The following is a 26483-nucleotide window of genomic DNA, read 5'->3' as shown; positions in this document are numbered from 1 at the left end:
TTATCAGGTAAGTTTGTTTTGGCCCAAAACTTATTCTAATTCTTTGCTTGCAGTGTTTTTTTTCAGTTGTGGTAGGCATGATTATTTTTCAAAAGAATGTAAGAAATATTAGTTTCCTTTACACACTTAGCTTTAAATAATCATGGAATTATTTCATTTTAATATTTTTCAACATGAAATAACAGAAAATAAATGTAAAACTATATGCCAAAAATCAGCTGCTCTAAGAACACACCAAATAAAGAGTGTGCATTTTCATGTGACATAAGACCTTTAAAGAGAACGATTTTTTTTTTTTTATTCTTTTCAACTCAACTTGCATTTTCATGTTTTTTAAAACTGACAGAACTGGAAATGCAATGCATCCCCTAATATGTTAAAAAAAGCATGTCATAATATTAGCTCAATTTTTGCTACACCATTAAATTCACTTCCAATAACGTATTGTTACCTTTGTAGTTAACCTTGAAACCAATTGAGCCCACACTTTCATCTGTTTGAAGGTGCAACCACATCTGATTGCTCATGCTCACAATTAAGTCTGGTACAAAGCTCCCAGTTAACCTATAGATAGAAGAAAAAACACACAACTGTAAAGCCATTAAGTATTAAGTAACTAGATTTTTTTTCTTTTTGTAAGGAATCTATATAACTATTAAGTATTTTTTTGTGTTTTTTATTTTTAAACTCATTGTATTCAGCTCACACCAAATTAGTTATCTACTGGCTGGTTAAGCAATACAGCTCTTGAGGTTCCAATGACTGCAGATTTGATAGCAGTCTATAAACAGAAGCAACCACTGCTTGTGCTGTACTGAAATAATTCATCTCACTTTCAGTTGCCGGTCCAGAAAAACATGCATGTCTCTTAATCCTAACCCTTATCTGGCAGTGTTCATGACTCTATACATATAGGCATATCAAATGACACTAAAAGCCCATAATGACTATTCCTCTGGTAAACAATTCCACTTTGGAAAACATGAGTTTAAGAGGCAGTTGTTGTTCTAAAATAATAATACTATTATGAAGGTCCATATGTGCCCTGCATTCTCTCACCTCTCCTCATCACCTTTATCACAGTAATGGAAGAATATGCCTAACAGACTCAGATGATGTTTGTTCCTTCATTAACAAAAATACCAGATGTCAAAAGTTTAAAACCACTTAATTTTACAGGATGCTGATTAATTAGAAAGAACTAAACCTGGTATTTCTTTTTTCCTTTTTTTTTTTTTTTATTTTTTGTATTGTTTGTAAAAATTTGCAAGCCAATGCAATCCTAAATGTTCATTCTGTTTGCTGAATGAAATAGTGTCATAGCTAAAAGGAAATGTTGTGAAAGCTGCAGTTCTGTGTTACATTGCATTTTTTTCCAAAAACTGTGTCTTGAATTTGCTAAGAGTTTATCAGCTAAAACAGAATGGTGGTAAAAAACATTTTCCATTTTTGTATAATGGATCACAAGCACAAGATTGTTTAAGAGTGAAAACTGTTAGTTTGTTTTTTGCAGTTCTAACCATTCTTTAAAGCTAAGTGAAAATTCAAATGGACTATTTTAAATATATTTTACAGTTAATTTTAGTTCTCCCCTCTGGCCTTTTTTAGCTTGTTTCTGGATGAAATACTCTGCTGTGGGAGAAATTCATGTCTATTTCCCACATCTGTGTTCACAGATGGAGCTACTATAAAGATTGTAGCCAGAACTGAACAAGTAAATGCCTGGCCAAAATAATGTACTAGCTGCTCATTCCCACACTAAAGGAAAGTATCTTCAGTGAGTTCAGTCTTTGCCAAATTAATAGATGAACAGGATGTTCCTCAGAAACAACACCGATGTAACGGCTAACAGAGTTTTATAATTGTTGCTGGTGACTGATAATGTATTTTGGGAATATTAAAGCCATTTGGAATATTAATCTCTTTGTTGTGTCAGAGAGAATAATTCCTCTCATAAATAGCCATCAAAATTTTTATCATTCGTATTTTCTGAAGTAAATTATAAATACTTTTTAAAAAATGCATACAGTTTTCAGAAAAAATATTTTTCAGTGAAATAACACAGGGGGAAAAACATCATTTGAAAATGTGTTTTTGAAAATAAGGATCAATCAAGAGAACACAGAAATCACTTGTTGCTCTTTTTTAAGTGCTTAGAGATCCCTATAGTACATTTGGAAAGACTTTGGGGTCACAGAGCAATAAGATGCAGAAAAGACAACGTTATGTGAAAGAATGTATTTAAAATAATAATGAAATCCCACAGTTATGAATTATCTTTTCTTTCCTCCTGGGGTCTATGCGACTTCCTCTGCCCTGGATTCATTACCTAGATTCCTCTCTTGGAAGTAGGTTCTTACACTTTCCCTTTCAAAAGCTGAGCAGTGAACACTGTCAAGCAGAAATGTATAGATGTGATTATGATGCCTCCCTTTTTATAAATACCTTAAGTTACAACACTCAGCAGGATGTTTCCCACCTCTTCCTCTAGGACTGCAGAACCACCCCTCCCAAATACCAGTGACATACATTCCCCCTGAGAGAGTACACTGAAATCTAGGTTAGAGGATATTCAGAATATTGAGACACTCTCCACCTGCTGAAGACAAGCTGTAATATGGGAGATCAGGTACACGGACACCCAACACAGCAAACATACTAAAAGAGTAAGAATGAGAATCATGCCTTGTTCACTGGATTTTCCAAATGCATGTTACAGGAACCAGTGCATGCTACATTGAGTCACCTGCAGCAACTGTCAGACCAAGCTGCTGAAAGCAGACTTCCAAACACACTGAAAATGTGCTGTGACTGATGTATGAAGGAGGATACACCATTTCTTTTCCTTCTTCCCTTCTATCCCTTGGTAATAAAACTTACCTGCTCCATCTTGCAAAGATCTTAGTTTTATAGGAAACCACCAAGAGTGCCTTCATATTAGTCATCTTGTCAAACACACAAAAAATGTACTCCATTCAGATTTCAGTTCACTTAGGTGCTAGGCTCAGTAGCCTGGAGCAGTCTGTCGTGTTGCTGGGTGCATGTATATAGGCACAGACTTATAGGCATCCAGGGAAACTTAATGGGAAGTACTGAAATGGCTTTGGAGTTTAGCTACTTCTGTGATTAGCCCCAAGAGAGCAGGAATTATCAGGACTCTGATTACTAATTTAAGAAGCATAATTCTATCCAAATGCTGCTTAAATTCAATTTTTTATTCTGAATCTTCCTACCTAAGAGTGGCCAGTAAAACTTGTGGATTAAACACTTGGATAAATTGGATGATAAATATTTTCACATCATTTACACATAAATCAGACATATCAAACCAATGTTCTTCAGCAATTCGCAGTAGAAAAGATAGTAATTTTAAAATTTAAAATCCAAAATTAAATCAGACAATAGGTGATTTATTTTCTATGAATCATATCTTGGACAAAGTCTGCATGGCTCACAAGGAAAAAAATTTAGAAGGTTTTTAGAGTACTCAATTATGTTCCATCTTCCATGTATTTTTTTTAAAAACATTTTAATCCTAATAACTTCGACATTGATATTTGTGATCACAGTATAATCAGTGATCATTCCACTAGTAAACAAAAATAATATATGTATGGTTGTTTATACAATGTTATTTAATATTAAAGCCCCAAAAGTTCATTTGCGTAATTTTAGCTTTTCCAAGATCCATGCAGAAATAATTCTTTAAAATTATTTACCTATTTATTTAGAGAACAGATTGTCTTATCGTATGTTAACACTCAACAATTCTAATTAACTCTTTTATTGAAGAACATCATTCAGAATTCCTTTATATTCATGACAAGTTTAATCTTGTAATTTCATCATTTCTCTCCAACATAGGTCTCAGCACCAGACATACTTTTATAAAATACTAACACATTTAACAAAATAAAATCTGGACAGAGTATGTTACTATATTACTCAAAATTTGAAGTATCCTTGTACTGTGCTTCAATGTGTTACTATAATTCAGGTACCCATGAAAAACAATACTTAAATTAAATGTTAATAATACCTGATGAATTGGTAATCAATAAATGTTCTTTCCATATAAAAGGGTAGTCAATGTTGTTTAGAAATCTAAAAATATCTGAAAATGAATTCCAGCATTATCAGAAATATATTTTGAAGGCTTGGTACTGTTACTGTTTATAAAATAAAAATTACAATACTTCCCTACTTCTTAGAACTTTTATTAGTAATGATTAGCACATCTACAATCCACTGAAGAAACTTTGCATTATCTCAAAGTAATTGCACCTGCAATACTTGGCCAAATCCTGGTCTCCTGACTGATAAGAAGGGATAGAACGATTACAAAAGCAATTAAAAATAGAAGATCAGATAGTCTATCCTTCGAAAGATAAATTTAAGTGGGAATTCATGATGAAAATCCGCAAATCTGGAAACAACTATATTTTTGGTTCAAAGTTTTGCAATTAATAATATTAATGAGATGAAATTAGGAAAGAAAAAAGGTAAACATTGGTTTTAGGGTACTCAATCAAAACTAATTTTTTATATGATTCTTATGATGAATGATGGAAAGCTACAATATATGAAAATAGTATGAATACATTTCCATTAAAAATAGTGCAGGGAATATAATTCCAATAAATCCTATTTTCACCATTCTTTTGATTTAACACATTTTGTACTAGAAGTTTATCACATCTACTTCAGTTCTGATGTGTGTTTAAAATCTGTAATTTATGTGAACTCATGATACCATAAGGTACTTACTGAGAGGCTAGTTTATTTAAAACTAACAGCTAAATACTTTTCCAAAAAACTTTTTTAAATAGCAGACAATCTCTTATGGGTAAATATGGCTTCTAAGCAATAAACAATATTTTTTTTTCATAAAATTGTGTCAGATTTGAAAAAAATAAATACAATGTATTTTAAGGGTCCTTCATTTCTCCTACAAAACATTAAATTATTTACACAGATGGAATTGGAGCTGCATAAAATGACAAGCTACAAGTAATACGTAATTACAGTGTTCTGCATATTTTCAAATGACTGTGGAATAAACAGAATCACTGGATTATACTGGTGTCTTCCAAATTTTACAAATTAATGAATAAGATTCTGAATTTATCTTCTGAGACTGTTATTATTAAAACACCATCATCACAAATACCTGAGAAATATGGATTCTGAAGTTAATCAATTGTTGTTAGGTATATATCTCTCTCTATATACATATATGGACCCACAGGTTCTGAAAGAATGCTAATGGATGATGAAAATCTTATTTAATACTCAATGCTTTCTGATTCGTAATCATATTTGGTTTAGGTAATATCCTACTCAGATTTTCTCTGCAGTATTTTTCTTCACTCTATTAACTCATTTTTTGTGTTGTCTGCAATAGCGAAGCACTTACAGGTCAAGATCCTATAATACCTCTTTTGTCATTCTAAACTTGCTGGGAGATTGTACAAGTTCGTAAGTCATCCATTTATCTATTTTCAGTTATGTTCTCACACACTTTTAATGAGAGAATTCTCTTATGAAGGGAGCACAAGAGCCCCTAAAAATGTATGTGTCTACACCTGAATGTACAGACTATGTCTTTTAAAATTGCTGATTTTAGTTTATCTTCTTTTCTGCTGTCTAGTTCTAGTTCTGTTTCTGACTTCAGAAGAGTAAACATGTAACAGTGTATTTAAATTGTCACCTTCAGCCATTTCAGAATCTCAGTAAGATTCTTTTTTGTTGAGATTTACCTGATTTGAATCACTATTTACTCTCATTAAAAAAACACATTAATGATATTCTGTAACACATACAATTCGTAAATACAAAAGACTTACACTTGAAGCACAGTTTTAGGATCACCCACTTCTCCTCCATCACCAATTGTCAGTGTGTCATAGCCAATCTCCAGATCAAATTCTTCAAAATTTATCTGAATAACCTAGGAAATAAAATAGGTAAATGTATTTTAGAAATGAAGAAACACACATGAGAGATGATCTGTAAATAAGCTTAGCAGTGTAAATAAAAGAGATTTTCCAATTAATAATGACATGTAACTTTAGCATATTTTACAATATGTTATTGCAATTTACCCAACAGGTTTCATTCATGAAATACGAATTATAATAACTTTAAAGTATCATCACTCTGCTGATCTTATTTATGTGATTATTATATGTTTAATACAGTTCTGAATAATTGCATTACATTTTGATTAAGATATACTCAAAGAGTAACATAATTAATTGCACTTCATGCAATACTATTGTCTTCAAATAACAACTGAATAATTGTACTTCACTGAGTAAATGCAGTGAAGGTGAAGAACATAATTTACTCCTGACATATATATTCTGGCTCCAGTAGGATAAAACTGGATCAAAGGCAAAAGTAATTTTCTTATTTCATGAACCTGAGTAAAATGCGACATGGGCATTTTTATATACGTAATTTAAATCACAGTATGCATATTTAATGCTGAAAGATAAAAATTACAGCTCCATTTTAAGACTACATTGAATTATTCACTTAGATCAAAATTTAACTATATTATTAGAAAAGAAAATAAAACATTTTTTCCACCCATTACTATTAATCGTGTTAACTCTATGAAAATAATAGAAGTTCCTCAAACTTTCACACAGATAAAAATGACACTATGCTTATGCATATGAATTTTTAATACTTATGTCTGTAATAAATGTTCTTTAATTATTGTTATAATTGAGAACTGACAGTATTTGTGTTTAAAGCTGTGGATGCCATTCTGATGGATTAATATCATGTCCTTGAAAGCTCATATTACTTTGTTACACTGAGATTCTAGAAATTCTTTGAAGAAGGACATGTTTCTTGAACAAAAACCAGTAGAGGCACATTGGAGAAACTTATGTATGTTCCAAGGATTGTAATTTTTTCCGAAGGGAAGAGAAACTTTTCTTTACAGGTGTAAAGAAGGTCAGATTGGACTGGGCTCTGAGCAACCCAATCTAATTGAAGATGCTCATTGCAGGGAAGTTAAACTAGATGACCTTTAAAGGTCCTTTCCAACCCAAACTGTTCTATGATTCTGTGATTCTAAATGGGAACATAAGTACACTGAGTAATAGCCAGTTTGGCATATTTACATATACAAATGTACGTGTGTGTGTGATACTTCAGGGAATACAGTCAAGTACAGAGAGTTAAGAGGGCCCAGATGGAGAGGACATGGAAAATTGTGTAGGCAAGTAGCTGATTTGCTCTTGCTTTACTCAGACAAAACCACACATAAATCTTATTAATCTTCTTAGTGTAAATAAGAAATACTCTGGATAGTTTGTGTTGTTCTAGCCACAAAATTTGTAAGCCTAGACATAAGAATTCAAACTGAAATCCATAACTGAGACATATTTCATTCACTACTGAAGAAAAAAATAAATAAAATTTCATTTTATGATCCTGACACAGCTGGTGAGTGAGCCCACCAGGGGAGGTGCATTGCTTGACCTGCTGTTTACAAACAGAGAAGGACTGGTGAGAGATGTGGTGGTCGGAGGCCGTCTTGGGCTTAGCGACCACGACATGATAGAATTCTCAGTTGTGAGTGAAGTAAGGAGAGGGGACAGCAAAACTGCTATCATGGACTTCTGGAGGGCAGACTTTGGCCTGTTCAGGTCACTGGTTGAGAGAGTCCCTTGGGAGACCGTCCTGAAGGGCAAAGGGGTCCAGGAAGGCTGGACAGTCTTCAAGAACATCTTAAAGGCGCAGGAGCAGGCGGTCCCATGTGCCGTAAGAAGAGCTGGTGGGGAAGGCGACCGGCCTGGCTGAACAGGGAGATTTTGCTGGGACTCAGGAGAAAAAGGAGAGTCTATCCCCTCTGGAAGAAAGGGAAGGCAACTCACGAAGAGTACAAGGATCTCCTTAGGTCAAGCAGGGACAAAATTAGAAAGGCAAAAGCCCAGCTAGAGATCAGTCCGGCCACAGTTGTAAAGGAAAATAAAAAATGCTTCTACAAATATATTAACAACAAAAAGAGAGGCAAGGAGAATCTCCATCCCTTACTGGATATGGCGGAGAACATTGTCTCCAAGGACAAGGACAAGGTTGAGGTACTTAATGCCTTCTTTGCCTCAGTCTTTAATAGCCAGTCCAGGTATCTGCAGCGTATTCAGCCCCCTGAGCTGGAAGACAGGGATGGAGAACACAATAACCTGCCCATAATCCAAGAGGAAGCAGTTAACTACCTGCTATGCTACCTAAACATTCAGAAGTCTATGGGGCCTGATGGGATCCACCCAAGAGTGCTGATGGAGCGAGTGGAGGAGCTTGCCAAGCCACTCTCCACCATTTATCAGCAGTCCTGGTTAACAGGGGAGGTCCCAGAAGACTGGAGGCTTGCCAACGTGATGCCCATCTACAAGAAGGGCAGGAAGGAGGATCCTGGGAACCACAGGCCTGTCAGCCTGAGCTCGGTACCAGGGAAGATCATGGAGCAGTTCGTCTTGAGAGTGCTCACAGGACATGTGCAGGACAACCAAGGAATCATGCCCAGCCAGCATGGGTTCATGAAAGGCAGGTCCTGCTTGACCAACCTGGTCTCCTTCTATGACCAGGTGACCCGCCTAATGGATGAGGGAAAGGCTGTGGATGTTGCCTATCTGGACTTTAGTAAAGCCTTTGACACCATCTCCCACAGCATTCTCCTGGGGAAACTGGTGGCTTGTGGCTTGGACGGGTTTATTCTTTGCTGGATGAGGAACTGGCTGGATGGCTGAGCCCAGAGAGTTGTGGTGAATGACGTTAAATCCGGCTGGTGGCCGGTCACAAGCGGTGTTCCCCAGGGCTTGGTTCTGGGGCCAGTCTTGTTCGATATCTTTATTGATGATCTGGATGAGGGGATCGAGTGCTCCCTCAGTAAGTTTGCAGATGACACCAAGTTGGGTGGGAGTGTTGATCTGCTGGAGGGTAGGAGGGCTCTGCAGAGGGATCTGGACAGGCTGTATCGATGGGCAGAGGTCAACAGTATGAGGTTTAATAAGGCCAAGTGCAGGGTCCTGCACTTCGGCCACAACAACTCCATGCAACGTTACAGGCTTGGGGAGGAGTGGCTGGACAGCTGCCCAGCGGAAAAGGACCTGGGGGTGCTGGTTGACAGCCGGCTGAACATAAGCTGGCAGTGTGCCCAGGTGGCCATGAAGGCCAACAGCGTCCTGGCCTGTATCAGAAAGAGTGTGGCCAGCAGGAGTAGGGAAGTGATTGTGCCCCTGTACTCGGCACTGGTGAGGCCGCACCTTGAATCCTGTGTTCAGTTTTGGGCCCCTCACTACAAGAAGGATGCTGAAGTGCTGGAGCGTGTCCAAAGAAGGACAATGAAGCTGGTGAAGGGTCTGGAGCACAAGTTTTATGAGGAGCAGCTGAGGGAACTGGGGAGGCTGAGGGGAGACCTTATCTCTCTACAACTACCTGAAAGCGGGTTGTGGCGACAAGGGTGTTGGTCTCTTCTCCCAAGTAACTAGTGATAGGATGAGAGGACATGACCTCAAGTTGTGCCAGGGGAGGTTTAGATTGGATATTAGGAAAAAATTCTTCACCGAGAAGGTGGTCAAGCATTGGAACAGGCTGCCCAGGGAGGTGGTGGAGTCGCCATCTCTGGAAGTGTTCAAAAAACATGTGGATGTGGCGCTTCAGGACATGGCTTAGGGGACATGGTGGCGCTGGATTAATGGTTGGACTTGATGATCTTGAAGGTCCTTTCCAAGCTTGGTGGTTCTGTGATTCTTTGATTCTGTGATTTTGTGATTCTTTTTTGTGATTCTGTGAAAATATTTTTAAATTTTGGTCCACATATAAATTATGTGCAATTAGATGTGCAGTTACACCAGAACAGGACAAAGGCTCCACAATAAAACATGGGAGTTTCTGGGCAAAAAATATTACTGTTGAATTCAAGTTGAAAGTATACTTCACCTATTAACAGTAAAATACATTTGGTAATAATATCAGTACTTAAGCGCTATAGCATAGAAAACTTAATTTGTTGTCAATAATAACAAGAAATCCAAGATGATAAGAAAAATTGCATAATTAGTTCATCCACCTAAATCCTAATACGGTTTTCCATTAAACACAAGAAGAAATCTAATCTCATTATCTTACATTTCTTGGTAAGTGTGACAGTAATATTTTTTAAAAATTTAATATCCTTACAGATATTTTATATTAATTGGGTACTGCCAAATTAATACAAAATATCTGTCTTTTTGTAGCTGAAGTTCTTGTCTTTATAGGGAGTGTCAGAAAGCTAAAATAGCTTTTCTTTAACACAATCAACAATAACCCATGCTATGTATATGTTATTACAGAGGACAGGATAGAGGTTAAGGAAAATGTACGTTCCTTTACAAGTGTTTCAAGATACATTTTTTTTTTAATTAGGGCCGACCAGAAAAAATACATATCTTGACCCATAGGATTAAGGTTAAAAATATTTTCTTAATTTCACTGGAGAAATATAAGTTCTTTTTTATTATTTTTTAACACTGCTCACAAATAAATAAGTTAGAGAACTCCATGAAAAATGTCTTACTCTCTAGGGAATACCATGGAACATGAAAAAATATCTAAATTTGATTTTTTTGTTCAAATCATAAGCTTCATCTTGAATTTTTCCACTAATCTGTTTTTCTAGTCTGGTAGATTTTGGTGAATCTCCAAATTACTGATGATTCTGTTGTGCTCTATCAGGTTATTAGCTGTTCCTCTTCTTCTGCAAACTGAAATTCTTTTCTGAGATAAATAAAGGTTTTTTTCATTTTTAATCAAAATAAATGTACATAAAAAAAAGTTTATTATTATTTGAACCAATGGAGGACAAGCCTTACAAGAAGCAGTGCAAGTGCAACAGTGACCTGACCTGAGCTGGCTTTGGTGCCCAGTAACTCCATGCAACACCCCACCTCGCCTGCCCTGAGTGACGACCATAAGAGATGGAGCCAAAAGTCATGGACTAAATGAACTCAGTGGACTTTTCATGGACATTTTGGAGAGAAGTCTATGGACTAAGGGGATAATAATCTGTGTATTATATTAAAGGATGGGGAGGGGGGTGGTGGTTAATAAAGTTGTATTGGATAGTGTGGTACCTGAGCATAACGTAAATGGTATAGAGTAAGGGGTAAATAATGTCCTGGTTTCAGCCAGGGTAGAGTTAATTTTCTTCACAGAAGCTAGTGTGAGGCTATGGTTTGGATTTGGGATGAGAAAATGTTGATAACGTGCTGATGTTTTCTGTTGTTGCTAAGCAGTCAAGGACAGTCCAGCTTCTCGTGCTGGCCTGCAGCGAGCAGGCTGGGGGTGCATGGGGAGCTGGGGGGGGACACAGCCAGGACAGCTGAGCCAGGCTGGCCAAAGGAATATTCCATACCACATAATGTCATGCTCAGTATATAAAGCTGGAATGAAGAAGAAGGAAGGGGTGGAGGGACGTTTGGAGTGATGGTGTCTGGCTTCCCAAGAAGCCAATTACGCGTGACGGAGCCCTGCTTCCCTGGAGATGGCTGAACACCTGCCTGCCCATGGGGAGTAGTGAATGAATTCCTTGTTTTGCTCTGCCTGTGTGCGTGGCTTTTGCTTTACCTATTAAACTATCTTTATCTCAAACCATGAGTTTCCTCACTTTTACTCTTCTGATTCTCTCCCCCGTCCCACCGTGGGGGAGTGAGCGAGCGGCTGCGTGGTGCTGAGTTGCCGGCTGGGGCTAAACCACAACATAGTACAAATTGAATGTTTCATAACTCCAGATCATTAAAAGGTAAGCAAGCAACTGTATGTAACTTACTAATAAGCAACCCATTTCAACTTAGGTTTATCATACCACACTTGAGCTGAATTACAGTACAAACTTTGAATTTGGCAAAGTAAACTTGCCATTTATTTGGTAAATATGCTTGTTGACTGAAACTTGAACACATTAATTTTAAGCGAATTTGCACAAATGGAGCAAGAGTAACATATAGCAACAACAGAGCTGTCAACTTCCAACATGTAAGAGGCACTAAACTCATTTAATATGTACTTAGTGCACAAGCATTTATGTCTTGCAACTGTGGAAAACAACTGTCTATATTTTTTGGAAATTCACCCTTTGCTGTTTATCTTTGACATGCAAAGTACACAATGTAGAATACAAAATGTACTTGAAATCTTTGAAAATATGCCTGAATGGCAAGAAAATAAGTACTCCTAGTGATAAGATATATTTTCAGAGTCCTTGTTTACAATGTCAGTTTTAGTTTGATCAGGCCCAAAGACAACAGGATTTGGCAGTGCTCATTGTATTGATTATTCCCTTCAGAATACTGAAAAGGTATTTTGATGATATCAGCATGTTGATATCAAGTTGAGCATGCTGGAATCTTTCAAAATAAAAACTGAGATTTAGGTAAGATGAGTAAATAACTCAAAACTTTGTAATAAACTTGCAAAAAAGTCTGCTTTTAAGAGCCATCTTACATTTTGTCTTTTTTTGTTTTCCTGAAAAAGCTGTAAATGGCAGACCAAAGGTAGGTGGCATCCTTGAATCTGTTTAATATTAGAGTAAAACTTCAAGGTAATTTTATGTTTTAGTCTGCTATTTTTTGTAAGAATAAACACTTCAGGGAAAACTGTGATGATTTGTTACTATATTCTACATATTTTTTAACTACATTAGCATTACTAAATTGTGCTATCGATCTGATCAGTAGATGCACAGTAATCAGAAGCACAGGGACACGTATTCTTGATCTGTAATTTCAAGTAAAGTTTTGCTCCTAGTTTCCCAGGACAAGATTTAAGCATCATCAATATAAATGAGATACAATCAATTATTTTTATTGATATATATAAGCAGTGATCATGTTTAAAATGTATTTATGTATTTATTGTATTTATGCTCCACCTCACAATCTCATTTAAAACTGGGGAGAGAAAAAGTGCAGAGGGATCACAAAATATTTTCAAACGCTCAGGTATACATTCAGGGAACAATACTGTGAACAAAAGTATGATTTGCCTGAACTACAAAATTCTGGATAGGAGGTTGATACTATCAAAAGTGGGTTCTGGAAGGCAGGTACAAGAGGGTAATTTCAAAGATGCAGAATTCCAGTTGAGACAGTTTACCTCCATAGTCATGAACTATCACACATTATAAGTCAACTAATTATATCAGGTATGTATCTGTATGGCTTCAGAACTGAGAAGAATATTTTTACTTAAAATTAAGCAATATAATAATTACTATCCTCTTCTTTTTCAGAAACAGTTATGCAGTAGTCCCTGAAATTTTGTACCTTTATAGTAGCTTTTGTGATGTATCCAGCAGGTAGGAGACTACTATAACTATCCTGATACAGACTAATCATATTTTTAACTTTGTTTCAGAGGATTTTATTAAACTTGTCCCTAGACACTACTGTCAGGAAAAATGAATCTTTTCTTTTTTCTTCCTCCATTTACACACATATATAAAAACAACAAATTTATTCAAAATAAAATATTTTGAGCTGTGCACTCCTTATTTACTGAGATAAATATGAAAGTACCTAAAAGGAAGGCAATAGTCTTTCTACATCCTGGTCTGCTTTTGCTATTTATAAACCCAGAAGCAATAAACAACTTATAATTGCTGAATTAAAGTAGATTTATAAACCCAGAACCAGATAAACAAAAAAAGATGGTATTATTAATGATTGTTAACCCAGCTACACAGAAAAAAAAAAAGTCTATTTGAAATATAACTTTTGAAAATTATGATGGTGTAGTATGGTCTCCAATAATTTTTCAATCACTTTTCCAAGGGAAGAAAGGGGAGCAGAGATTTAATTTCTAGCAAAGTTCAGTAGACGTACGTCTTTTCTGTGCCTTGGAATAGACCCTTTAGAATCAACTCCTTGGGCAAAACCAAGTCTGTTATCCAGCTCAGAATTAACACAGGACAAGACTTTATTGAAAAATTAATGGCTAACTTAAGAAGTTCCTACAAGTCTTCAGAGAGAAAACATGCTTAGGAGGATGTGTTCCAGACAGCAGTCTTTCAAGACAATTGTTTAATATGACTGTGTGCCTAGTTCCTGATGGAACTAGCTCCCCAAAGATTTTTCAAAGAAAGTAGTGTTCCAGGTGAAGTAGTCAACTTTTTAAGATTTCAGAACATACATAACAGAATGATGTGTAACAGTATATGTGCTTAAAAACTGCTTTTGAAGGAGAAGTGTAAAGATTTAAAGTTTTATGTATTTCCAAATGTGCATCTGTTACCCTAAACCTTCCAATGCAAATGTAACTCTAAAAATATTTTGAGATGCATAGTAATGTTTTCATTCCATAGAATTTGCAATTTTACCAGTAAAATGATGAATTTTCTGAAGGTGTTATGAATCTTTTTTCCTAAGAAGAGTACTTAAAAATTAAGCTAAGCTACAGCTTAAATGAGCTATATCTTAGATAATATTAAGGAACAAACTTAAATTAAAACATCGTGCCAAGATTCCAGTATTATTACATACGGTTTTGCTGCACATTGCATATAATTCAATGATTTAAAATACCCAAGAACTGCTAGCAGCTGTGTAGCATAACAATAATTTAATTGGCTCTTTGGTAGTCACATGAACAAAACACAACCCAAAATGAAACAGCCTAAATATTAAGCACTTCTGTCCTTTCAAATTTAATTTAATCTTTGTGTATCAGAGGGGATGAGAAATGGGTAAGAGGGGGAAGAAAAACAGAGCGAAAACTCAGAGATTTCTAGAACATTGTAGAAAAAACAGGTGGCACACAAAGCTGTAAGACAGTTCAGGAGATAAATACTCACTAGCTGAACTGGAAAGTTCCTTCTACATTGTTGAGTTCATTTCTTGGCTATAGGATTCATCATACTTAACTGTAGACATCTACAGTGCAAACATCTATATTTGATGTAGGCATCTTCATAACAGGTGGAAAAACATGTCTAGAGTGTAATCCATTCCATCAAAAGGTAGATAACACACACTAGATCAACCACAGCTTAGAGGTAGCTATTTCTTTTCCTTGACTATAAAGTGAGACTAGGCATTTATATACGGATGTCTACACTGTGGACATCTAAAGTCAAATTAACTCATAAATATATTTAAGTGGTACCATCTGAGATGCTGTAAAGCAGCCAAGAGATCCATACAAACCTGGCAGATACAGGATCTTCAGAAGAACTGTACTTGTTTAAGAAGGTTTAGGAAGGCAGCTGAAGACCAGGTGGAGTTATCCTGGAGGATTTTATGTCAATGGTTGCCAGTAATCTCAATCCTACAGATAGCAGATGAATTCCGCTTTGCAGAGTCATTGGTAAACACATCATGTAATTTCTTTCATGCAGTTCTTTAAAAGGGGGTTTTGTTTTATTCTGCTTTGGTTTTTTTAACTCAAATACTAATGTTAAATGTCAATTTTCCATACAGGCTAAGCCTGCAATCAGTTATTTATAAAGGTCATTTAGAATTATTTACTTTGGGGCCACAATAATTGAAAGTAAGTGTATAGTCCTTCCCTACTCTGAGAAAAAATACCATGGGAAAATCTTAAAATGGAAGGACAGTACATTAAATAAGAGCATGAAGAGTTTATGGTTTTCATGTTATTGTTTTCTGTTTGCATACAACTATGACCTGTATTGTGTTGGCTTGCATCACAGGAAGAGTTTCTGACATTGATTAATCAGAGGAATACAGTCTCAACATTTAATCAATCTATGCAACCCCAATAAAAAGAAATAGTCTACAAAAAATAAATTATCTTGTAAATAAGGCCTTCTACAAAGAAAAAAACCTAATAATTACACAATTTAATTCAACTATCAATATAGTATCCACAAGTGGAAATACAGGAGTGTAAATAAATCATTAAGAAAACATACTGGCTTTTAATTAAGTCATTGTGTTTATCATATTCCCAGCAATACAAATTATTATATAAATTTAATCTTGTGAAACAGAATATTGTGTTGTGGGTTTTGGGGTTTTTTTACCTCTAAGGAGTTATTTCAGACTGGATTTGTCAAATATCAGGTATCTTAACCTATGTAAATGTTATCTCGTTATATCTCTAAAAATTACTAGTGGTTGTACATAAAATTATGTTAATTTCACACATTTTTCTTAAACTACTAGAAAAGAAGGTAAAATTTCTGATTTGGACACTGAAGGAAATGACTGGTTAGTAGCTAACTTTAACAAGGTATGGGAATGGCATTTGTACCTAGAAAATAACAAGAGAAGGAAAGGTTGGACTTGGACATTGTGGCCACCTCTGTAGTGCCAGAACATCTATTATTAATCTACAAAGAAATCTATTTCTGCAAACATTATCTTGCAAAAAAACATGGTATGAATGGTCCAAACATACTAGCAACATCAAGAAATTCACCTCACTGAAACATATCCACAAGATATCTACTTTCATCCGTTTTCACTGTTAACTCTAGAAAAAAAGCACCTATAGACTGCTGATAATGTCATGCCCACCCTTTGCTCATCAATCAAAAGGTATTCTCTGGTTGCTTTCTTCACTGGTAGAAGTAAAACTAGGCAAGGAGAAGAAAATGCATTCTGTTTACATCTCTGTGTCCTCATATGCCCTCAGGATGGTTAATTGCTTGTGTGCTGAGGGTGTCTGACTACTTCCCAGTTAGTAAATGATATGTATTTATACTTGATGGTATAAGCTGATGAAATATTGCTGTCTGATAGGCTTTACCTCTATAATTTTCCATAGAATCACAGGTCCCTCCATCAAAATAATCGTGTTATTATATATTTGATTATAGAAGAATAGTTTCAGTAGGAAAATATATTGAATCCATTATTTATTATGACTGAGGTATAATTTTATTTAAATTATTTATACTGAGGTAGAATTCTATTTAACATTGCTACTACCATGGACCAGCTAATCCTGGAAACCATTTCCAGGAATATTAAGGACAGGAAAATCATCAAGAGTAGTCAGCGTGGCTTCACCAAGGGGAAGTCATGCTTGATCAACTTTAATAAGCTTCTATGATGAAATGATTATCCTGGTAGATGAGAGAAGTGGATATTTTCTAGCTGGCCTTCACACAGGCCTTTGACATTGTCTCCCGTAAGATATTCATAAACAATCTGTTGATGTATGGGCTGGGTGAACAGGCAGTGAGGTGGATTGAAAGCTGGATGAAAGTCTGGGCCCAGAGGATGGTGATCAGCAGCACAAAGTCTAGTTGGAGGCCAGTGACTGATGGTGTATCCCAGGGGTCAGTACTGGGACCAGTCCTGTTTAACATCTTCATTGGTAATCTGGATAATGGAGCAGAGTTCACTCTCTGCAAGTTTCCCACAACATCAAACCGGGAGCTGTGGCTGATATGCCGAAGAGTCATGCTGCCATCCAGAGAGACCTCAACAGGCTGGAGAAATAGAACAACAGGAACCTCACAAAGTTCAACAAGGGGAATTGCAAAGTACAGCCCCTGGGGAAGAACAACCCCATGAACTAATATATGCTGGGGGCCACCCAGGTTGAAAGTATCTTTGCAGAAGTGTACCTGGGGATCCTGGTGGACCCTAGGGTGAACATGAGCCAACAATGTGTCCTTGTTATAAAGAAGACAAACAGTCCTTGTTATAAAGAAGGCAAACAGTATCCTCAGCTGCAATGACAATAGTAAATTATTGTCATCAGGTGGAGGGAGGTGATCCTTACCCTCTGCTCAGCTGTGATGAGACACATCTGGATGTAGTGTCCAGTACTCTGCAGTACAACAGAGAACTGGACATACTGGAGAGAGTCCAGTGAAGGACCGCAAACATGATTAAGGGTCTGGAGCATCTTTCCTATGAGGAAAGACTGAGACAGCTGGGACTGTTCAGCCTAGAGAACACAAGGCTCACAGAAGGTCTTATCAATGTATATAAATACCTGAAGGGAGAGTGCAAAGAGGATGGAGACAAGCTCTTTTCACTGACAGGACAGGACTAAAGGCTATGGCTACAAACTGAAGCACAAAAGGCTCTGAACATCTCAGGAAATGTTTTTTCTGTAAGGATGACCAAGCACTGACACAGGTTGCCCAGAGCAATTGTGGAATCTCCCTCCTTGGAGATATTAAAAAGCCATCTGGACATAGTCCTGGGCAACCATCTTGAGGTGGCCCTGCTGCAGCAGGGGGGTTGAACAAGAGGTCTCCTCCGACTTCAACCATTCTGTGATTCTGTGAAAACTGAATCAGCTAAAAATTAGGGATCTGCTCAAAAATAATCACTTACTACCTTCGCAGATAGTGGTTTTCTACAGATAAGTTATTTGGAGAGAAAATAATCTTGCCTATTTTGGACATTCCTCTTAGGATAAATAATTAATCACTACATTAGGATTTGTACCTCTAGTGAAACTCTTCATTAACTGGAGAGAGAGTTTAAAATAAAAAGTCTAACAATTACGGCAATTAACCTTCTGTTGACTAAAGTTAGATGACGGTGATCTACATAAAGTTTTTCTCTTCCGTAAAATTGTCCTTCCATGTCTTCTTTACTGCAGTTGTAAAAAAAACAGGGAATTGAGAATAACATGCTAATTATTTTCTATTACATCTAGCTGAACACAGCTCCCTGCCTGGGCAGCATTTGATATAGCAGCATGAGGAATAAATGAAAGGAATGAAAATACTTGAGAAAGGTGAGAGAAGGTGCAATTGATTACAACTTATGGCCTATAGAAACACATGGCTGTGTGGTTAAAAAAAAGTATATCCATATTAGGAAGCTGGACATAGCTAAGCTAAGATCACATTTATTTTCTTAGGCTGCCAAAATTCGTAATGACAATAACGTCAGCTGTAAACAAAAAGGAGAAAACAGTTTTGAAATATCTCAGAACTTTAACATTCAACAAAAAGTTGTATAACACAGATCAAAATGGTAATAAATTGAAGTTTACAAAAGCCAACAAAGCAGGTTTAGTTTGTGGGACTTTTTAAAAAGACATGCATAAATATTGAATTAAGCATAAAATCTTCAAAATGTATATACAGAAGTACTTCATAAATATGAGTACTAATCATAGATTCATAGAATGGTTTGAGTTGGAAGGGACCTTTAAAGGTCACCTAGTCCAACGCTTCATCCCATGGGCAGGGATATCTTTCACTAGATGAGGTTTTCAAAATCCTGTCCAACCTGACCTTGAATGCTTCCAGTGATGGGGCATCCACAACTTCTCTGGGCAAGTTGTCTTCACCATCCTCATCATAAAAAATTTCTTCCTTATGTCCAATCTAAATCTGCCCTCTTTCAGTTTAAAACCATTACCCTTTGTCCTCTCACTACAGGCCCTGGTAAAAAGTCTTTCTCCACCTTTCTTATAACCCCCCTTTATATGACAAAAGGTCACAATAAGGTCTCCCTGGAGCTTTCCCTTCTCCAGGCTTATCAATCCCAACTCTCTCAGCCTGTCCTCATAGGAGAGGTGTTCCATCCCTCTGATCATTTCAGTGGCTCTCCTCTGGACTCACTCCAATAGGTCCATTGACATCTGTGGGCTTCCTCACAAAAGCATGTAAATGACTGATGAGGTTGAAGACTAGTTCCAAAACACAATATAAATGGATTTCCCATCTTTGAAGCAATCCATAAAATCACAGGTAGGCACCACTTAACCCCTAAGGTATTTCAATTCAAAATACAGGTCTGGTTTTGACCTGTACAGTCACGAGATGTACAAAGTCTATGAGGTGATGTATGAGAACATTTGGAAATCTTTTTCTCAGTAACATAATTTTTACAGTGGTAATGCACAGTACCTGCCCATTCAGCTGAACAGAAAACTGTCAGTATTCCAAATTCCCAACTCTGGTTCCTCCTGTCTAATCTAGTCTTTTGAATATATTTCATATGCCCTAGAAAAACATTACAGATGACTGTCACTCCCAGACAAGCATAATTTTGAACAGCAATATGAGCTACATTCTAGTCTTTTTCTTGCTCCTAATAGAGGGATTTGTACTTTTTATTAATAAGAAGGTTTTTTCCAAGAAGATTTGTTATATTTAGAATTAATTTCTTCACTGATTTTTAGTGGTATTTGAGCACTTAATTCTATGTGTCTCTAATAACATCAGTCAAGGTTGAAAGGTTTTTATAGCAATTTAGTTAAGCTTCTGATGATATGAAGGAGGTGAAATATATTTCATTAATAACATCATCCCAGTAAATAATAAATAAAAAGAGCTGAGACTAAAAGATCATATGGCAGAGGTAGTAGCAAAAACATATTAGGGTAAGTCTCAAATCTAAGAATATTTCTAAAGAAAAAAAGTAACCTTAAAACATTGTGTTTAAATTAACTCTAGATACATAATGTTCCATAAGTTCCATTTCCTACTTTTTCAAATGCTATTTTTGTAGTAAACCCTATCAGTACATTTTACTACTTTCCAAGGAGCTGTGTTAGCAAAACCCTGGAGATTTTTGTGCCCTTTTGCACGAAAGACTTTTTTTTATTTACACAGATAGCGAGATGATGATGTTCCAGATAGCCTAAAAAAGCATGACTTGCCAAGATCATTATAAACAAATAGTAATAGGCACAAGCAGGAAAAAATCAATCAATCTGTAAAACAACAGTGAAAAAAATTATGATCATCCTTCCCTCATAAAACTAAGCTCACTGTCACAGCTGAAATAAAAAAAAATAACCATTGCTCTTAAATAGCAAGATGACTGCAATTATAGGAAGAGGATGAGGACTTCTAAATAACTTGCCCCTGTTTCAGTTCTTTCATTCAGTAGTTAGCCAAAAGGGATATCTTGCATGCAACATAGAAGTCTGTCTTTTTTCATCCCATTGAGGGTAAGCAGTCTGTTCCAAAAGAAAACAGAGAGGTCACTAACTGATGTCAGCCTAACCTGATAAGCAGCTCCACATCCTGAAGCGGACAGAAACACAGGAGTGATATTAGTGACTTAAGTTTCAGTGGATGTTCCTGCAAGTGTTGCCTTCAGTTTGCATTGCGAATGTCTGTTGGGTTTATATGGCTATAAGGTTTTGGTAGCAGGGAGGGACTGCTCCTGTGAGAACTGATCAGGAGCTGTCCTCATGTCAGACAGAGCAGGTTCCAGGTGACTGCAAGATGGCCCCGCCACTGGCCAAGGCTGTACCAATCAGCGACAGTGGTAACACTTCTGTGATAACATATTTAGGAAAGGGTAAAAAATGCTGTGCAATAGCAGCTGAGGGAAAGAAGTGACAATATGTGAGAGAAACAACTATGCAGATGCCAAGGTCAGAGAAGCAGAAGGTGTTCCAGGCACCGGAGCAGAGATTCCCCTGCAGCCTGTGGAGAAGACCAGGTTGTCCCTCTGCAGCCCATGAAGGTCCATGCTGGAGCAGATATCCACCCTGCTGCCCAGGGCAGACCCCATGACAGAACAGGTGGATTTACCCTAAAGGAAACTGTGACCCCCATGGAGAGCCCACACTGGAGCAGGCTTCTGGCAGGACCTGTGACCCTGTGGGGACCGATACTAGAGCAGTCCACTCCTGAAGGACTGCATCCCATGGGAAGGACCAAGCTAGAGCAGTCCATGAAGAACTGCAGCCTGTGGGAGGGACCCAGTGCTGGAGCAGAGGAAGAGAGAAGAGAAAGGAGTGGCAGTGCAGAGCATAATGGGCTGACCACAGCCCCCATTCCCTGTTCTCCCTGAGATGCTTGCGGGGAGGAGATAGAGAAGTCAGGAGCAAAGTTGAGCCTGGGAAGAAAGCATGGGTGGGGGGAAGGGGTTGTTTTAGGTTTGTTCTTCTTTCTCATTATCCTACTCTAATTTAATTGGCAATAAGTTAATTTCATTTCCCCAAGTCACCTGTTTTGAAAATGGTGGTGACTAGTGAGTGATCTCCCTGTCCTTATCTCAACCCATGAGATTTTTCATCATATTTTCTCCCCCTGTCTTGTTGAGGAAGCGGAATGATAGAGCAGCCTGGTGGGCACCTGGCAGCCAGCCTAGGTTAACCCACCACAGAATGGTACCACAAAACTTGAAAGGAATCACTTCATAGAAAACAAACAAACTACCAGCAGCTTCATTTCCCAGTCAAATATCAGAAAAAGATCTATATTGAGCAGAATAGTTTACTATAAATGTCACTCACAAGAGCAACCAAGTGAACTCAACTGTGGAGGAAAGCGACAAGTCTCTGTGCCAAAAATTCACCAGACAAAAAGACCGAAACACATCACCTGCTTACAATGCAAGCACTGGAAACTTCCTTTCAAAGTCTCTGGGTCTTATGCATATGTCTTCTTAAAAGTTTTAGCTTGGGTGTGCATATTCATCATAAGTACAAATAAGAAAATATGTTTGCATTTAAAGTGTATGGGAGACATAACTTAGACTAATTTTAGGAACTTATAGAAAGTCAAACAGAACTAAAATTCAGGTTCAACCTTTAATTCTATCTAAAGTTTTAATTAAAGGTGGAGTTAATATCTGAAATTCAGGTAATGCCTGAAATCTAAAATTGCTGATAACGGAGACAGAATTACTCCTATTGTTATGATTGCAATAGGCACAATATCTCACCCGTTCCCTGTGAGTTGATGATCTTTTCAGAGTGCAAAACATCGCTCCTATAGTCACAGAAACGCAGAAAAATATTTCGTAAGATAAAATCTACAATAATTAAGAAAATGACCTGTCCTCCTTTCATAATGAAATTGGACTTACAGTAAAATTGCTGGATGGGATGACAAGTAGTTTATCCATCTGCAATTGCATTAATTTTTTTTTCTCCACACATCTTTTATTTTACTACTTTCTTCAACACTTAACCCAAAGCCCATGCACATACGTCCTCACTCCAAATTAATACAATTGATTCTATTCCCTCACTGCTGAACCTGCTAACGTCCTGTCTTAGGAATAGCCGTTTCCCTTCTATGCTCTTACTCTGCTCTGACAAACTCCCCTCCTTCCACATATATCTCTAAATACATTTTTTACACTGCAGTATATACGTCACTCAGATTTTTATAGCTAGATAAAAATGTTCATGAACAATATAGAAGAGTTTTGTAGCTAACACTACAAAGAAATTGAATATGTTCTGAACAGAACTGAAGTATTTTTAAGCTTTCTAGTTTCATATAGTATAAAAGTACATCATCTCCTATTGATAAATACAGTACTAACTTTTTTAATCTGCATGGATGAAAAACAGGGTTATGGTTAAAATATATAGTTAAGAGTGAGCTTTGGTATGCTCATATTTTCTTATCATTTCACTGACTGTGACACACACGATATATCTTCACACTAAGCTTAGGAAAAGTAAAGTTTGAGATATTTGCTTGTAAAATGAGCTGTGGTGTAGTTTGTTATAACAAGCTTGACCAAAGCAGACTGCATGAAATGAGTGCTTGAGTTCATGCTAAAATACCCAGGCTGCTTGAGATTTATACTGTCAACATGAATAAATATGGATGGCAACTGCGCTTAGGCTTGACAGCAAACCTAAGAAATGTTCCACTGGCAGTTTTGACATGGTTAACAAAATAACACAGCTGTGGTAAATTAAATGTAAACACTCAGCTTTTTGCTGATTTTATTTTGCTTATATTTGGCTTACCTTAAAAAGCACAAAAATTCAGAAAGAAAAAGATGAAATTTTTCCAGGAAGAAAACAGCAACATCATGACATAAGGAAGGAGGAAGGGAGGAACAGAATGTAAGAATATTTTAAAAATTAATAGTAACTTAATATAAAGTGATTAAATGAGAACCATATTTAATATCAATTCAGTAACAGTTGCAAGTTATTTCCTCAGTAAAGCTCTTCAGACTTCCAGAAAACTGCCTGAAAGGGGTTTGTGGTGAGGTGGCTGTTAGTCTTTTCTCCCAAGTAACTAGTGATAGGATGAGAGGAAATGGACTCAAATTGTGCCAGGGGAGGTTTAGATTAGATATTAGGAAAAATTTCTTTACCGAGAGAGTGGTCAAACATTGGAACAGGCTGCCCAGGGAGGTGGTGGAGCTGCTATCACTGGAAGTGTTTGAAAAACATGTAGACATGGCACTTTGGGACATGGTTTAGCGGGCATGGTGTTGTTGGGCTGACGGTTGGACTTGGTGGTCTTAAAGATCTTTTCGAACCTTAATGATTCTGTGATTCAGTGAAAATCTCATGTACAGAGTTTTCCAGATATTTCCTCCTCAAATCCAGTCTAACTGGATAACTCCAGTCTAACTCCAGTCAACTTGAGGCCATTTCCTCCCGTCCTATCACTAGTTACTTGGGAGAAGAGACCAACACCCACCTCACTACAACCCCCTTTCAGGTAATTGTAGAGAGTGATAAGGTCTCCCCTCAGTCTCCTCTTCTCCAGACTAAACATCCCCAGTTCCCTCAGCCGCTCCTCATAAGACTTGTGCTCCAGACCTCTCACCAGCTTCGTTGTCCTGCTTTGGACACCCTCCAGCACCTCAACATCCTTCTTGTAGTGAGGGGCTCAAAACTGAACACAGTATTCAAGGTGTGGCATTGTTTTGAACTACTTCAACACATTCTCAGGAGGTAAAGGACTACAGCAGTTGGAAACAGATGTCATAAGTTATCAGCAGGTTCTGCCATTATGACAAAATTAAGACTATAAATTTCCTAACAGATATTTGACATGCACAAAAAAACCTAGCAAAAATAATAACTAAAAAATGCCCCAAATCTAAAACCAAAACCCAACTATGTCCCAACTCTCAAACACAAATCGTTATTAATTTCAAAGTTGTTTCAAAATGCAATAGGTAAAAAGGTAAGTGTGAACACTGGCAAACTTTTGAAACCCGTATTCTAAAGAATATATTTGAAACCTATATTATAAAGAATACATTCTAAAAAATACATTTATGCAGGTAGTAAAGATACTTTTATGCTTGAAATATACTGAATGTAAAATTTAGAATATGATGGTGACAAAAAAATAAGATGCAATCATGTCAAATTTCATTTTTTAAAATTCCTCCTATGTAAAATTAACAGAACCAAGACCTAGTTTTCTGATCTGTCTAAATTTAACAATGAGCTTATATATTTAATTTCTCCTCACAATTTTGGAAAACAGCTTCGTCTTTTTTTCTTTTTTGAAGGAACCCTTTTGTTTTTTTTTCTCCTTCTTAATGTAGAAGAATATGTGGTGTGAATATGGCTGACATCCATCAGAAAGGCTGTCATTCTAACATTGATGTTTTCCACAATGTTTCTGTCACTGTGGATTAGAAAAATATCAGCAAGTATAATTCATAAGACTTGAACTCTGGCTAAATTATCCCTAATTCAGATTTCACTGTTATTTTAGCCTGTGGTTAAATTTAAACTGATTATTTTGTAGCTCATCCTTTTGAAGGGCAAAATCAAGAGTCACAATTGCAATTCTCTTATCCCACATGCTATTTAAGCTAACAACATGAACTAGGTTTTAATGTAGCCCATCAAATAGATTTTTTGCTATTACTAGTAAAAAACCCACAGAGTTCGTACTGACTTGACAGGGAGCATCTCAGCGCTATTTGTCTTTCTCTTGTCCTAAACTGTTTTTAACATGCTTATGCTATAAAAACAATTATCTAGCAGTTACTGCCTAACAGATCTGGTTTAGCTCTGTGAATACTATCCATGGCAAAAAAAACCCTAATAAACCAGGGCATTCACTGTCTAACAAACAACAGGCCTTCATGTGCAACTTTCAAACTTCACTTTGTAACAAATGAAAAGGAAGCAGGTGAAGATACAAAAAAAATAATTATGCCTTGGTAAAGTGCTGTAAACCGTCTTCTTACTTCATTATCAATGAGGCCAATATGTTTTGCTAAACTAAAGCAGAGGGATTCAGAAAACTAATGTTATTGTATACAGTACAGAAAATCTGGGGATTTTTTTAGGTATTAGCTGAGACTGAAAGAATTAAATTCACCATTCTTATATTGGCAAAATATCTAGAGCATTTGAAGCACAATAATTTTAGAACACATGAAGAATTGTCATATGATTTCACTCCACCTGTCAAACGGGTAGAATGAAGAATTGCCATATGATTTCACTCCACCTGTCAAACAGGTAATTTGCAGATCTACAATCTACAAATCTACATATGTATTTTATTTTATTTGTTGGGTGGGTATTTAATAGCAGATAACAGCTTGCTTTCCCTTACTGTCTGGAATTTTATCATGTGTATCATTCCTTCTGTGTTTTAAAACTAACACAAAGATTTTCTGAAAAAGGTCAAGACAAAACTGCAGAATTTGTGTCACTACAAGCAACAGTAAAAATCTGAGTAAACATACAAAATGAGGTTTTGTTATTCAGACAAAGCAATACAGAAAATCTTGCAATGTTTATAACAATATGAAAATGCTTTCATGATGGTAATTCTTTAAGTTCAA

General features: G+C 36.7%; 1 protein-coding gene across 3 annotated transcripts in view; it reads right to left on the bottom strand.

The window, feature by feature from the left end:
* Positions 1 to 26483, bottom strand: part of CSMD3 (CUB and Sushi multiple domains 3) — a gene marked incomplete at its 5' end in the record, with an annotated part of 769714 nt that overhangs the window by 404635 nt on the left and 338596 nt on the right. For all 3 annotated transcript variants that reach the window (XM_081996335.1, XM_081996336.1, XM_081996337.1), the window contains 2 exons: positions 452 to 564; positions 5847 to 5950. In XM_081996335.1, coding sequence (XP_081852461.1) covers positions 452 to 564; positions 5847 to 5950 — 217 coding nt within the window. The remainder of the gene's footprint in view (positions 1 to 451; positions 565 to 5846; positions 5951 to 26483) is intronic.

The sequence above is a fragment of the Phaethon aethereus genome, assembly GCF_964289735.1.
Source record: "Phaethon aethereus genome assembly, chromosome: 2".
NCBI classification, from domain to species: domain Eukaryota; kingdom Metazoa; phylum Chordata; class Aves; order Phaethontiformes; family Phaethontidae; genus Phaethon; species Phaethon aethereus.
The sequence above is the reverse complement of the archived record's forward strand: the minus strand, read 5'-3'. Positions and strand labels throughout refer to the sequence as shown.